The sequence below is a fragment of the Glycine max genome, chromosome 18 (assembly GCF_000004515.6).
Source record: "Glycine max cultivar Williams 82 chromosome 18, Glycine_max_v4.0, whole genome shotgun sequence".
In the NCBI taxonomy this organism is placed as follows: Eukaryota; Viridiplantae; Streptophyta; class Magnoliopsida; order Fabales; family Fabaceae; genus Glycine; species Glycine max.
In genome coordinates this window covers 14,910,646-14,925,132 of record NC_038254.2, presented here as the reverse complement: position 1 = coordinate 14,925,132, position 14,487 = coordinate 14,910,646, and the positions used below count along the sequence as shown (strand labels likewise).

The 14,487-nt window shown below is 31.8% G+C and overlaps 1 protein-coding gene across 4 annotated transcripts; it reads left to right on the top strand.

Moving 5' to 3' along the window:
- The first annotated feature begins 490 nt into the window (after window positions 1-490).
- LOC100793520 (protein HGH1 homolog) lies at window positions 491-10,047 on the top strand. 4 transcript variants are annotated; one of them, XR_001386342.3, is made up of 10 exons: window positions 491-599; window positions 874-996; window positions 1,069-1,266; window positions 6,743-6,821; window positions 7,197-7,342; window positions 7,838-7,951; window positions 8,328-8,459; window positions 9,340-9,453; window positions 9,560-9,675; window positions 9,869-10,047. XR_001386342.3 is itself a non-coding variant. In XM_003551916.5 (9 exons), the coding sequence occupies exons 1-9, from the start codon at window positions 546-548 to the stop codon at window positions 9,608-9,610; spliced, it is 1,011 nt and encodes a 336-aa protein (XP_003551964.1). In that variant the 5' UTR covers window positions 491-545; the 3' UTR covers window positions 9,611-10,047. The 4 variants fall into 4 exon arrangements, 2 of the variants coding, with proteins under 2 accessions (XP_003551964.1, XP_040868187.1); XR_419438.4 differs by having other exon boundaries at window positions 9,783-10,047; XM_003551916.5 differs by having other exon boundaries at window positions 9,560-10,047.
- Window positions 10,048-14,487: the final 4,440 nt, after the last annotated feature.

The window sequence follows — 14,487 nt, the reverse complement described above, 5'->3', positions numbered from 1 at the left end:
GAAAATTACATCCCTAATTAATGATTAATTTTTATTAGAATTAGAATATATGAATATTTTACTCTAAATATGATTTATTTCAATTTAAGAATTGAATTTAAACTCTAAATCACTTGATTATGTAAATTATTATTACTTATATCAATTTTATTGTTTTTCCCTCTAATATACAATCTAACAGGATTAAAACAAAATATTTTTTAAGGGATTAAAAATAATTAATCAATAATGAAAAAAATCTTCAAGGATAACATGAAATTAAATAATTAAAATGTTTAATATTAAAAATCAACAAATTTATTATATATAATTTATTGTGATTAGATTAGAATAAAAAGAAAAAAAAAACAACAAATTTACCAACCTTTTTCTCATAATTAAATAATAACTAATTAATCAAAGAATAATTACAGCAAAAAAAAAAAGTGCAAACGGTGTCGTACAGAAGTATATCAAAACGCAACTAGCAATGACTTATTTGTGGTAACAGCCGGCGGCGGCCACAGAGGCGAGCAGAGCAGAGCAGAGTGGGCAACAAGCGAAGAATGGCGACGGAGATGGAAGAACTCGTCTCCTTTCTTTCTTCCCCATCGCCACAGGTAATAAACTCTTGTTCGCTTTCACTTTCTTTTATTGTATTTTCATAAACTCTTACCACCGAGCATGTAGATCAATTGGTGTAAAGTTCTTCTAGTTTAATCAGAGCACTCGAGTTTGAGTCTTGGTACAAAGCTGCGTTAAATACTCGGATAGTGATCCTATCTAGCTCGAACAAGATCAACTTGAACAGCATTATGTTGTCTAGACGAAAATTTTTGGAGAAATTTTTTTATTATGCCCATTATTGTTCACACGTGACGTTTCTCGTTTCAGATCAGAAAAGCCGCCGTTGACATAGTTCGCGGCTTAACCGGCTCCGTCGAGGGCTTGCAGTCCCTCGCCAATTACTCAAACGCCCTCTTACCCGCCTTGTCTCGCCTCTTAACGTTACCCAAGGTAAGACGCATACTATTGGTTTGATACTACTACCGCTTCTACTTATGCTGAGACGGCGTGTCGTTTTTTCAGGAGGTTTCGGAGGCTGCTGCGGAGGCGCTGGTGAACCTGTCGCAGAACTCGAGCCTCGCGGAGGTGATGGTTCGAATGGGACTGGTCAAAACGGCGATGGATGTTCTGTACAAGCCCGACTGCGGCATTGCTCGCTTGCTTGTCATGCTTTTGGTCAACCTCACTCAACTCGAAGCTGGTGCTGCTTCCTTGCTTCAGGTGCGTGTGCTTTTATTCATCCATATATATATATATATACATATAAAGTGACAACTTACCTTTACACTGTCATCCAATGACAAACACTAGGGATGATAAATTTGTTCGACTTTAAATATAAAAAAGTAATTACAATGATGATTTATGATTAGTTAATAGTATTGAACTACTTTATGCATAAGTTGATTTTAGCTTATGGAGAAATTTTTTTTTATTTTTTCTTATTTTCTTCTCCCGGAAGTATTTCTGGAGAAGTTCATCCAAATAGACACTAAGAGCGCTTGAAGTCTTCCAGAAGGTGTCTTAGGTCTTGTTTGAATAAATTACTTCGTAAGGAGAGAATAAGAAAAGAAAAAGTGAATTAAACTTCTCCTGTGAAGTTAAAATCAATTTATGCATTTTAACTTTTATAGAAACTTGAAGCTCTGAGTTTTAGTGAGTTGAAAAGTAGACTCACTTAGCTTAATTTTATTGCCTTTAACACACATACATATATACACAATACAAGGCTTAATGAGAAGACAGCTTGATGGGACATTACAATGTTGTCTTCTGAAACAAGCTAAACATAAAATACAAGCAAGCATGAATACACATAATTTAACACTCCCCTCAAGCTGGAGCATATAAATCATATGCACCAAGCTTGGAACATATAAACTGAATCCTAGTTCCCCTTAAGGACTTAGTCAAAATGTTTGCTGGCTGATCATTAGAATTGATGAACTCAGTGGTAATCTCCTTGAACAATATTTTTTCTCAAATGAAGTGACAATCAATCTCTATGTGCTTGGTCCTCTCATGAAAGACTGGATTGGATGCAATGTGGAGGGCTGCCTGATTGTCACAAAATAACTTCATTCGTGTAACTTCACAAAACTTCAATTCTTGGAGAAGTTGCTTAATCCACATAAGTTCACATGTGACCAAAGCCATAGATCGGCACTCAGCCTCTGCGCTGGATCGAGCAACAACTGTTTGTTTCTTTCTTTTCCAAGAGATAAGATTCCCTCCAATGAAAACACAGTAACTTGAAGTAGATTTCCTATCAATAGGACAGCCAGCCCAATCTGCATCACAATATCCAGATACTTGCGTATTACCCTTGTCTTCATATAATAATCCTTGAACAGGAGCTCTCTTTACATATCTAAGAATACGCATAACAGCATTCCAATGATCGACATGAGGATTCTGCACAAACTGACTAACCACACCAACAGCAAAGGAGATATCAAGTCTTGTAATGGTGAGATAAATAAGTTTTCCCACAAGTCTCCTATATCTCTCAGGGTCAGGATAAATATCACTCTGATCTGCCATGAGCTTCAAATTTGGATCCATAGGGCTATCAATCGGTTTGCAATTTTGCATGCCTGTCTCCTCCAGAATGTCAAGGGCATACTTCCTCTGTGAGATCACAACACCATCTCCTGACTGAGCCACCTCAATACCAAGAAAGTACTTCAAATATCCTAGGTCTTTGGTCTGGAAATGACTGAATAAATGCTCTTTTAGTTGGACAATCTTAGTAGCATCATTCCCTGTAATAACTATATCATCAACATATACTATCAAATAAACATATTTTCCAGGGGATGATTGACAATAAAAAACAGAATGATCAACTTCACTCCGTTTCAGCCCAAAAAGTTGAACAATATGACTGAATTTACCAAACCATGCCCGAGGAGATTGCTTCAACCCATAGAGAGATCGACACAGCTTACACACAAGACCATACTCCCCCTGAGCAACAAACCCAGGAGGTTGCTCCATATAGATATCCTCCTGAAGGTCACCATGAAGAAAGGCATTTTTAATATCAAGCTGATGAAGAGGCCAATGGCGCATGGCAGCCATAGCAAGAAACAGACGAACAGTAGTGATCTTAGCTACCGGAGAGAAAGTGTCACAATAATCAAGACCGTATATCTGAGTGTAGCCTTTAGCTACTAATCTAGCCTTAAGCCGATCAATCTCACCATTAAGCCCAACTTTAACTGCGTAGACCCACCTACAACCCACAGTTTTCTTACCAGGAGGAAGAGAAACAAGTTCCCAAGTACCATTATGCTCAAGAGCTTGCATTTCATCAATCATAGCCTGTCGCCATCTAGGATGACTAAGTGTCTCATGAGTATTAGAAGGAACAAAATGCGAAGATAGAGAGAAAACAAAGAAAGAATATGAAGGAGATAAACAATGATAACTCAGAAAGTTATAGATAGGATGAGGATTACGAGTGGAGCGAGTACCTTTTCGGATGGCAATGGGCCAGTCTGAATCAGACGAAGGTGAGGGAGCAGGATCCATGGCTTGAGGATTGATTGAAGAAGAATGAGAATCATGAGGAGAAGCTTCAGGTACTCTAGAACCAACTGTCTGTGTCCGGTGTTCATATGTAAGAAGAGGTGGAGAAGCAACTTCAGTCGAATGTGGTGGAGAAAGTGAAACTTCACTGACATTTTGGTTTGAGACACCTAGGGGACAAGGAGAGGGAATAGGAAGTACATTCTGGATGGAAGAAGAATGGTCTATAGATGGTGAGAAAAAAGGTGTATCTTCAAAGAAGGTTACATCTGCAGACATATAGTATCGTCTGGTAGATGGAGAGTAACATTTGTAACTCTTTTGAAGACGAGAATAACCTAAAAAGACACACTTGATTGCCCTGGCAGAAAGTTTGTCTAAACCAGGAGAGAGATCATGGACAAAACAAGTACAACCAAACACTTTAGGTGGAACATGGAATAAAGGATCATGAGGGAAAATAATTGAGTGGGGGATTTGATTTTCGAGGAAAGATGAAGGCATTCTATTAATTAAGAAACAAGCAGTAAGCACCGCATCCCCCCAATGGTGTATAGGAACATGAGATGCTAACATTAGTGAGCGTGCGGTGTCAAGAAGATGACGATTTTTTCTTTCTGCGATACCATTTTGTTGTGGTGTATGGGGACAAGTAGATTGATGTAGAACGCCTTTTGAAGATAAAAGGGAAGTAAAATCATGAGAGAAATACTCTTTGGCATTATCACTTCTGAAAATTTTAATTGTTTTTCCAAATTGGTTTTCAACTTCATTTAGGAAGGACACAAAGATAGGCAAAAGTTCTTATTTGTCTTTCATTAAATAGACCCAAGTACATCTAGAGAATTCATCAATAAAGGTTACAAAATATCGAAAACCAAAAGATGTAACACGGTTTGGTCCCCAAATATCAGAATGAATGGTAGAGAAAGCTTAATTACATCTTTGAACAGTTTGTGGGAATGATGACCTAACATGTTTTCCTAGTTGACAAGACTCACACTCTAGGACTCGGAAGATTCTTCAGACTAGGGACCATCATTTTCAGCTTTGGTAAACTTGGGTGACCTAGACGATCATGCAAAAGTTTGGGATTTGAAGTTGCAGAACAGGAAACAGAAACATTGGATTTCAAGTAGTAAAGTCCTCGTGATTCACGTCCTTCTCCAATCAGTCGACCCGTGCCATGTTCCTGAATAACAAAAGAATTAGCGGTAAAGGTTACTAAGCAATTTAATGAACGAGTTAACTGACTCAATGAAATTAGATTATAAGGACACTGAGGAATAAACAAAACAGAATCCAACTTTAATGAGGATGATAAAGGGACTTGACCACTTCCTTGAGCTGCAACTTTGGAACCATTAGCTACAGTAACAAGGTGAGGAATTTTTGGAAAAGAAATGGATGTAAAAGAGGACTTATTACCAGAAATATGATCAGAGGCACCTGAATCAAGAATCCAAGGACTGGGACCGTCAATAGATTGAGAAATACATGTCGTCGAATAACATGGTACAGAGGAAGATGAGGCCTGACTGCTGGATTTCTCAGATTTCAACTTCAAATACTCTTGGTACTCTTCATCAAAGAACTTGGACTCTGATTTCTCTGTCTGAGCTACCTTGGCTACTCTGTCAAGGAAGCCATGTAGAGAATAGCAATTCTCTTGAGTGTGGCCCATCCTCTTGCAATATGAGCATTGAGGACGCCCACCTCTTCCACTGCGACCCCCTCTACTGTTACGGCCTCCCCCTCTCCCACGGGTTGCAACCATGGCTGACGTTTCCATCGTGTCAGCTGGATTTTCTTCTTTCAGCACATGGGGCACCCGAATCAACCTAGTGATGAGAGAATCCATCGATGGTACTTGATCTCCAGTAAGAACTTGATCACGCACGTGATCAAAATCTGAATGAAGACTCCTCAAGATAAGAATCATATAGAACTTATCCAGCTTCTTATTCACTTCTTCCAGCAAATCAGCCACAAGAAACCTCTTTAACTCTTCCACTGCAACCCGAGCTTTACCTATGTGTGCAATCATGTCGTGACTGGTTTGTTTGAGGGCTGTGACCTTCATAGTAGCATCAAACAAACTCTGAATATCATTGGCAAAGATTTCTCGGGCCTTCTTCCAAAAAGAACATGTTTTGAATGATCTAAGGATCTCCAAAACATCTGTCTCGACCGATTGCCACAAGACAGCACATAGCTGATAATCCAGCTTCTCCCACTCAGATTTTCTGTCACTTGGAACAGTATCAATACCTTTTTCCAAGTGATCATGGTGTCCTTGGCCAAGAAACCACAGCTCAACCGAAGCAGACCAGGACAAATAGTTCTTCCAGTTTAGTTTCACAGTCGTGATAGTCGGAGTTCCGGAAAAAGAGAATGCAGGTCCAGCAGAAGTCATTTTTGATCAATGACAGAAACCCTAACGGAAATAGGGTAGAACTAAGCACAAGCTACCATACAAGCTTGCCGAAACGAAAAACCAACACTTGGAACGCACCCAGGAGCCGCCGACGAAGCTGCCGGAGCAACTCGAACAAGATTCCGATGACGGCACGGCGGCGCGTGGACTACACGCGCCGGACGACACCCAAAGCTGTAACGGCACGTGGAGGCGCGTGGAAGCTCCGATGACAGAGCGATTTGTAGGGTTTTGGTCGCGCTTTTCCAGCGATCCTAACCCTAGTGTCGTCGGAGAAAATGACGGCGGCAAACGACGGCAGACAGCGGCAGACGATGGCGGACGGCGACGGAACCCGCTCTAATGCCAACTTGAAGCTTTGAGTTTTAGTGAGTTGAAAAGTAGACTCACTTAGCTTAATTTTATTGCCTTTAACACACATACATATATACACAATACAAGGCTTAATGAGAAGACAGTTTGATGGGACATTACAATGCTGTCTTCTGAAACAAGCTAAACATAAAATACAAGCAAGCATGAATACACATAATTTGACATAGAAGTTTTCTCATCTAACTTCTCTAAAGACTGAAGTGCATAGATTGATTTTAACTTATGAGAGTTCAGTTCATTTTACCTTCTTGTTTTTTTTTTCTCCTATAAGTGTTTATGGAGAAATTTATCAAAACAGGACCTTAATCTTTATAAAGTGTTGTTAATGGGCTATTTTATTGTGATTGCCAGACTGAAGATGAGAAGGTGCTTGGATTATATGTTATTAAGCTTGTGAGATCATTTTGTAGAACCACCCATGAGAATAATGGTGAGTTCTTCTCAACTTAGTATTATAATTATGCTTAATTTTGTAGAAGCACTCTTTACATCTGTGTGTGCATGTTTTCTGTACCACTAGAAGTTTTCCATGCCTCGTGTGTCTGTAGATAATTGTCTTTAGCCCAGTGGATCTTGTGACATGTTATTGAATTCTGAACAGTTTTCTCTTTGGGCTGAAGCACCTGTATTGGAGAGTTCAGATTCAAAGATAAGGTTTCTTTTTGATATTACTATATAATAAATATAGGGAGACAAAACTTGGCTGTTCAAAGCTTGATCATTTTATTTTGAAAATTTTCTGCACCTTTCAGATTGTTGATAATTCTCTCCCAATGCTGATTCAGTGAAAGTGTTTTTTTAACAGATGATGCTTTTGAACATGTTGGTTCAATACTTGTTAACATCTCAAAACAGCGGAAAGGGAGGGAGCTTCTACTTGACCCAAAACGGGGTCTCTTAAAGCAGATAATCAGACAGTTTGATTCCAACAGTTCATTGAGAAAGAAAGGGGTACGTGCAATAAATGCATCTATAACGATTTCTGTTTCCCAGCCTTGGGTAATGTTTGAATAGTTTTATTTTTAATTCCTTTGAGAAGTACTTTATATTCAATTTAATCTGATTTTTAAACTACTTTTGAAAGAAGTGGTCAATGGATGTCTTAGTTGCATCCTCAAGAGCTCTTTTCTTATGGGCTGATACTCAGTTAAGCATACATATGGACTGATGCTGTTTTGAACTTGGTATTATTAATAAACTTTTTAGCCCTAAAACAGTATTCTTTAAACTGAGTATAACTAATCCTCGGTATTGTTTGGTTCTTGTTGAATTTCCACTTGATGGATTTGTTTATGCAATTATGATAACATTGACGTTGATTTTTGTGATTAATTTCAGTTACTATTTCTAAAGGCTAAGCCAACATGGGCAGCTCTTTACTAGTTAATTTTTATTGCATATAACTTTACTGATCTGTAAATTGTTGCAATATTTGATTGCTTGCAGGTCTCTGGAACTATTCGCAACTGTTGTTTTGAAGCTGAGAATCAGCTACAAAATTTGCTTTTGGTATCAGAGTTTCTCTGGCCCGCATTACTTCTTCCTGTAGCTGGCAACAAGGTTACGTTACCTTTTCTGATCTCAAAGCATTCTTCTGCATATTGAGGAACAGATTTCCTCCAACCTCACCCAATTTATTTAACTACTCGATAAAATGAAGCTAAACTATTTTCAATTAGTAACCTCAGTAGTTTTGCCTGACGTCCATCATTGCATCATGAGTAACTTCTTTGATGTGTATGTCTATATGAGTTTGTCCTAATATTTTTTTGAGGTCAACTATGAAAGGCAATCATAAGCTCAATTCATTAAAATTATTTTATATATTTTATTGTCCTTGGAACTTACAGTAATCAGATACAACATCCTTTTAGCTTCAGAATGTAATCTCGAGTACTGAAGTTTGTTTTGTGTCAATTAATTAATTTTTATGCAGATCTACAGTGAGCAAGACAGATCGAAAATGCCACTTGAACTTGGGACTGCACTCTCGATTGAACGTGAACTAGTTAATGATCCAGAAATTCGTATTCAGGCATTGGAAGCCATATACTTGATCATATTGCAGGTAAATTTGGAAGTTTTGCTCCCTAATTATTTTTTTATTTGCCTTTCTCTTTCTGTCACTTATTAGATCAGACTAGGCTTGGATACAAATGTGTTTTGTGTAAAATGAGAGAAAGAGGGATGATAGAGTGAAAATTGTGTTAGAGTACACAACGGATGCGTGTTTATATAGGCTTATAACATTGATTACACATAAATACAGGATATTTGGTTTCCTGTAAATCAGGGATTATATGCCTACAAACTACATTTATTACAATATCATTTAGAATTTTAGATTCTCAACACTCCCCCTCAAGCTGAAGCTTACTAAGTTCTTAGGTTGTTACAAGAAAATTTTATTCCCAATCAAAAACATAAAAAACTTGAGTTCCCCTAAAAAAACAATAGTTTGAAAGACAGCTCAGGGATGTTGGTATAGTTGGAGAATATTGCTAGAAAGAGAGCTGAAATATCCATCAGTCTAAGAAAAACAAGTTCCGACTTTCTTAAAACCAACGTAGGAAACAAGCATGTTACATGTTCCAAAAGGAATTTAAATGTTCCCACTGTACTGTATAATAAACTGATCTTAATGTTCCTTTTGGAACTTTCATGAATCCTCGTTTCATTAATGATTAATACAACTTCATTAAGATGCTTTCTGTAAATTGTGTCAATATGTTATAATGCAATAATTTATTGCTGTATTTTGTTAATCCTTTTTTTTTCATAAGGCTATCTACCCTGTCAAGTAATTTATGGTTTTGACTTTCTTGTCAACTGGTCTGGTTTTCGTGTATTTCTTTCTTTTTTAAAACAAGTTTTCATGTATTTCAATGCTGAGATATATTACTTCTCGATGCATCAAATTTATGCTATGAGCTTTCATTGTTTTGCAGGAGGCAGGTCGAAGAGCCTTTTGGTCTGTAAATGGACCTAGAATAGTACAAATCGGCTACGAAGATGAGGAAGATCCAAAGGTGATGGAAGCATATGAACAATTGGGATCTTTGGTAAACACATGTTTTATCAGTGTTCATGAATCTCCTCTCAATCTTTATCTTTTAAATATATGGCTCATTATCTGCATGCATATTATTGAATCCATGTTTTGATCAGTTGGTTCACAGCAGCAGTGCGGAGGAACCATCCAGTCAGACCACAAAGTAGTTATTTTATATTACCATCAGTTGACCCTTCAATATCTCTCCATAAGAACTTTAATAATTATGAAGGTAATTCCAAGTCAATTTTCCATTTTGAGGTTAGAATTACCAATTTTAGAAATATGTAAATTATGCGGCTCAGAGTAGTTAGTCAAAATTATTTATACACATGGCAGAATGAGTGAAGATGCTCCCTTGATGCAAAATTTCAGTTTGCTTCTTCAGTTTCTGTATTTGGAATTTTGAATTCTCTAAACTGCAGGTACAATATTTCACTTTGGAAGATATTATGTAGCCTGTTTTCTTTGGATTATTAGTAATCATTCATTTGGCTGGTAAACGCCACTGATAATTCCTAGCACCTATGTCATTAGTGTGCATTTGGTTGTAGTATTTGAGAATTTCAAATAATTTAACATTTAAGAATTTTAATTGCTTTAATTGAAATTTTTTAATTCTTTTGTTTGAATAAATAATGAAATACATTCATTTTTAAATTATGTTTGGATAAAGTAATGAAGTTATTTCGTAGATAGATAGGAAATTTCATTATCATTTTATTAGGATAGAAAAGTTATTGCATCTTTTTATTTCTTCATAAAATCTTAAAAGACAGATAAAAAGAGATAATAATAATTATTTTATGGTTAAATTATAATTTTGATTCTTTTATAATTTTAAATCATCGATTTTGATCCTCTTGTTTTTAAATTAAGATATTTTATTTTCATATTGTATAGAATTTGCACTTTATGTCTTTACGTGACTCAGTTGACCTTTTATTCGTAACAAACTAATATTGTTTAGTTAACTTTATAATTATTATTTTATATATATAACTAGTCAAGAATTATTAATTTTTTTAATTATAAAATTTATAAATTTTAAAAAATATGTAATATATAATTTTAAATTTTATTTTATATCATTTTATTTTTAATAGTTTACATATTTGTATTTTGATATGATTTTTAATATTTTATCAATATATAATTAAATTTCATAAATTAATATATAAATTATTTTGTAAATTGATATTAAAATAAAGATTATTTTTAGTTTAATTATATAAATCAATATAATTGCATCAATTAATATTTAAATTATGTAAATTTATTTGAATTTGTAAATTATTTTAATTTTAATTATACAAATTGATAAAGTTTTGATATTTAATTTTTTTTAGGAAACATACATGTTAATATTTTCATTTTAACTATGAAAAATTATTTAGTAAATAAGTTTTTTAATACCAATTATATAAATCAAAAACATTACATAAATTATTTTCTGTAATTTACAAAAATATTGTAAATTCATTTTTATATACAAATAATATAGGCTCGAGTCGGACATCCAATTGATTTAATTTGAATTATTCAGATCTATATTTATATAGATAGATATTCTATAAAAAAATGGACTAATTAAAATTATTTTTTGATTCAATAAAAGTCCAAAGAGGTGAATTTAATAGGATCTTAAATAATGAGATATATGTAAAAAAACAGGTCTAATTACGCCTATTCCTAATCTTAAATAAAATGGAACAACGCAGGATCTATATGTAAAATAATTATAAAAAGTAATAAATTTTTAATTTTTAAATTATTAAAAATATTATTTCAAAATTTACATAATTTGAACACATTACATAAAATAATTTTTTAAATAATCTATATATTAGTTTATGTAATTTTTCTAAAATTATAAAAAAAAATACAAACAAATTTTTATATATAATAATTTATTAATTTATAATAAAATAATATTTTATAATAAAAATAAATACATGTAAATTTAAATATTAATATATTTAATATGAAATATTATATTTTAATTGATATATTTTTATAATTAAAAAATTAATAATTGTTAACTAATGATAAATATAAAATAATATTTACAAAGTTAATTAAATAAAATAAGTATTTTAGGCAGGAATAAAGAGTAATACGCAAGTCAATGATAGAGAAGTCAATCAATGGGAAAGATAAATGATATATTCGAAAATCAAATAACATTATTTCTATTTATTTCAGCCCTTCCCTTTTACAAAAATTAAAAATATAAATAATTCTTAAAAAAAATTTAAATAATATTTTTATTTTACGCATAAAAATTGAAAATGTAAATAATTCTTAAAAAAATTAAAAATAATGTTTTTTATTAAAACTATATGATTTTTGGTATATTTTTATTAATCATTCTTTGTCATTGTTAATCATGATATTAAAGAGTGAGGAATGAAGAGTAATACATGAGTCAATGATAGAAAAGTCAATCAATGAGAAAAATCATTGTTTATAAAATTAGATCGGTAACTAAAACAGGGGAGACACTTGTTTAAAGTTTAATGATTTATTGTAATTTAACTGTTGTTGAATTAGTTTTATATTTTTTAATATTAAATATTTTAAGTGATAAAATAAGAAAAATTATAAAAGAATGAGGAACTAACAAATTATACATTAGCATAAATGAAACATTATATGTTTTATAAGATAAAAATTAATAATAGCTAAAAAAAATATTTTATACTTATGCAAAATATTTTAAACATGTATTTTTATCTACATTAAAAATATTGTAGATTAAATTAAAAATTAAAAATTTTACAAAATAAAAAATACCAATTCTAATCGGCTTTTTGCACTGATTTTTCATTGATTTTGGACCAGTTCTTTACAGATTCTAAAATGCTTCAATTTTTTTGGAGTGACTGGATTGGTCACCAAATCAATTTCCAATTGAACCGACCAATATGATCTAGTTCTTAAAAGAGTGAGAAAGATAAATGATATATTAGAAGAATTAAAAATATAAATAATGTTTTTATTTTTATTAAAATATATGCTTTTGAGTATATTTTATTAATTATTTTTTGTCATTTATTATTATTTATTCTTTAATCTCTTACTAATTGTGTAAGGGAAGCTAAAATTGACAAAATAATAATTAATACTCCATTGGGTTAGCTTTTAAAATCACAAATATTTTTTTCAATTATAAAAAAATCAACGCTCAAGAAAAATAGAACTAATAAAAATAAAATTATTTATTACATTTCTATATTTCTTATAAAAGAAATATAGCCCGTATTTGAATATGTTTTTCTTTTACCTCTTTTATTTAATACATCGACATTTCATTCTCTTCTTGACAATTATAAAGAAAGATTTATAATTATAAAAATATTTGTTATATCAAACTTTTAAAATAAGATATAAATAAAAATAAAATTTTGTTCTAGAACAATAGATAAACAAATGGAAAAATTATTCAAAATAAGATGAAAAAATATGGTTATATATTATTGATTATTTAATAGTATACTAAAGATTGAGCCCGTTGTTAATAAGAAAAAAAATTGGTTAAGAAATCATTATAAAATATGACCAATATGTGATTTTTTTTTTTTTAAGATTTTGCATAAATATATGTAGAAAACAGGTTTCTTTGTGAGCTCTCGCTCTAAGAAAATGTCGGTCCATGCACTAGTACAAGAACTATATTTGCAAACTTCTCAAATTATTATAAATATCAAGGAATGAGATCTACCTACTATAAAAAATGTGTGATGTTTTGTTAGAAACTATAAAATCTAAAAATCCATTTGAATGAATTGAGTTTAAATCATTGCAGTTCCGATGCTTATTGCTATTTGTGCACTAGTGTAACTATCCCAAATATATAAAATTTAGGCTTTATTAAATTTTTTATATTTCAAATATAGTTCCTCTTTATATTACTCTATAATATATTTTTTAATCAAGTATTTGAAAAAAAACTCAATTTTATTTTACTATATGGTGTCAGTCATCTTTCGTTAAATGATGACATCACAGACGGAATGTCATGTCATCACGCATTGTCATGGGCACCTTATTATCATGTCATCATTTTTAATGACGAGGTAATGAAGTGTCAATGATTGGGCATGATGACATCATCACTTAACGGAATGAGACTAACCACAGTTAATAAGTTGAAACATAACTTTTTTTCAAGTAGTTATGTGAAAAAAAAAATGAATTTTTAGGTAATAATATGAAAATGGTCTATTTTCCAAGTATAAAAAAAAAACTTAATTAAGACAATCTAAAAAACAATTTTTTAGTTAACAAATGATAAGGAGGAGTTTTATCAAAATAAATAATGTAATTTCATATAAAATGATAAATTATAAATTTTATTATTTCACTGAAAATAAAAATAAAATGATAATCGTAAATTTAAGATATGTTTAAAAGCAAATCTAATAAGTCAATAAGAAAAAATTATTTCTCAAACACTTTTATTTGATCAAATATTTGTAAACTTATCAAAAAATTAAAATTTAATTAAAATAACTTGATGAACATATATGTAATTTACTTTTATATAGACTTAAAAAAATTTATCCTATTTATTTTTTTTTAAGATAATTTCTCATTCAAAATAAGGAATATATTAAATTAATAAGATATCTTTTATTGGTAGAAATAAAAAAAATACTATTTGAAATTTACAATAACTCACCTATCAATTTATCATATTTAATCAACTGAACTAGATTAATAAAATAGTATTAAAGGTAAAATTAAAGAGTTAAGATGTGTACATTTAATATCTGGACAAAGCTAAAAAAAAACCAACAAGATCAAATGGTGAGACATATTTTAGGTCCAAAGAATAGTGAAGGAAGAGTGGATAACATGTTACATGTGTACATTGATCATAGATCGCAAAACACCAATTATATATGATTTAAATAAGTTTTTCATGCCTAAAAAATAAGTCATTTCAGATTACTACCTAACAATTCATTTTTTGTCAAATACCTATCAGAAAAAAAATTTAGTTTCATTTTATTGTCTGCCGTTAGTTGCCTTCCGTTAA

What these genes read in the sequence shown, in the direction of transcription:
- LOC100793520 (XM_041012253.1), top strand. Translation starts at nt 546, where the DNA reads ATGGCGACGGAGATGGAAGAACTCGTCTCCTTTCTTTCTTCCCCATCG. An exon ending in TTTCTTCCCCATCGCCACAG is followed by an intron (nt 600 to 873) that starts GTAATAAACTCT and finishes TTCTCGTTTCAG; the next exon opens with ATCAGAAAAGCCGCCGTTGA. An exon ending in GTTCATTGAGAAAGAAAGGG is followed by an intron (nt 7,343 to 7,837) that starts GTACGTGCAATA and finishes GATTGCTTGCAG; the next exon opens with GTCTCTGGAACTATTCGCAA.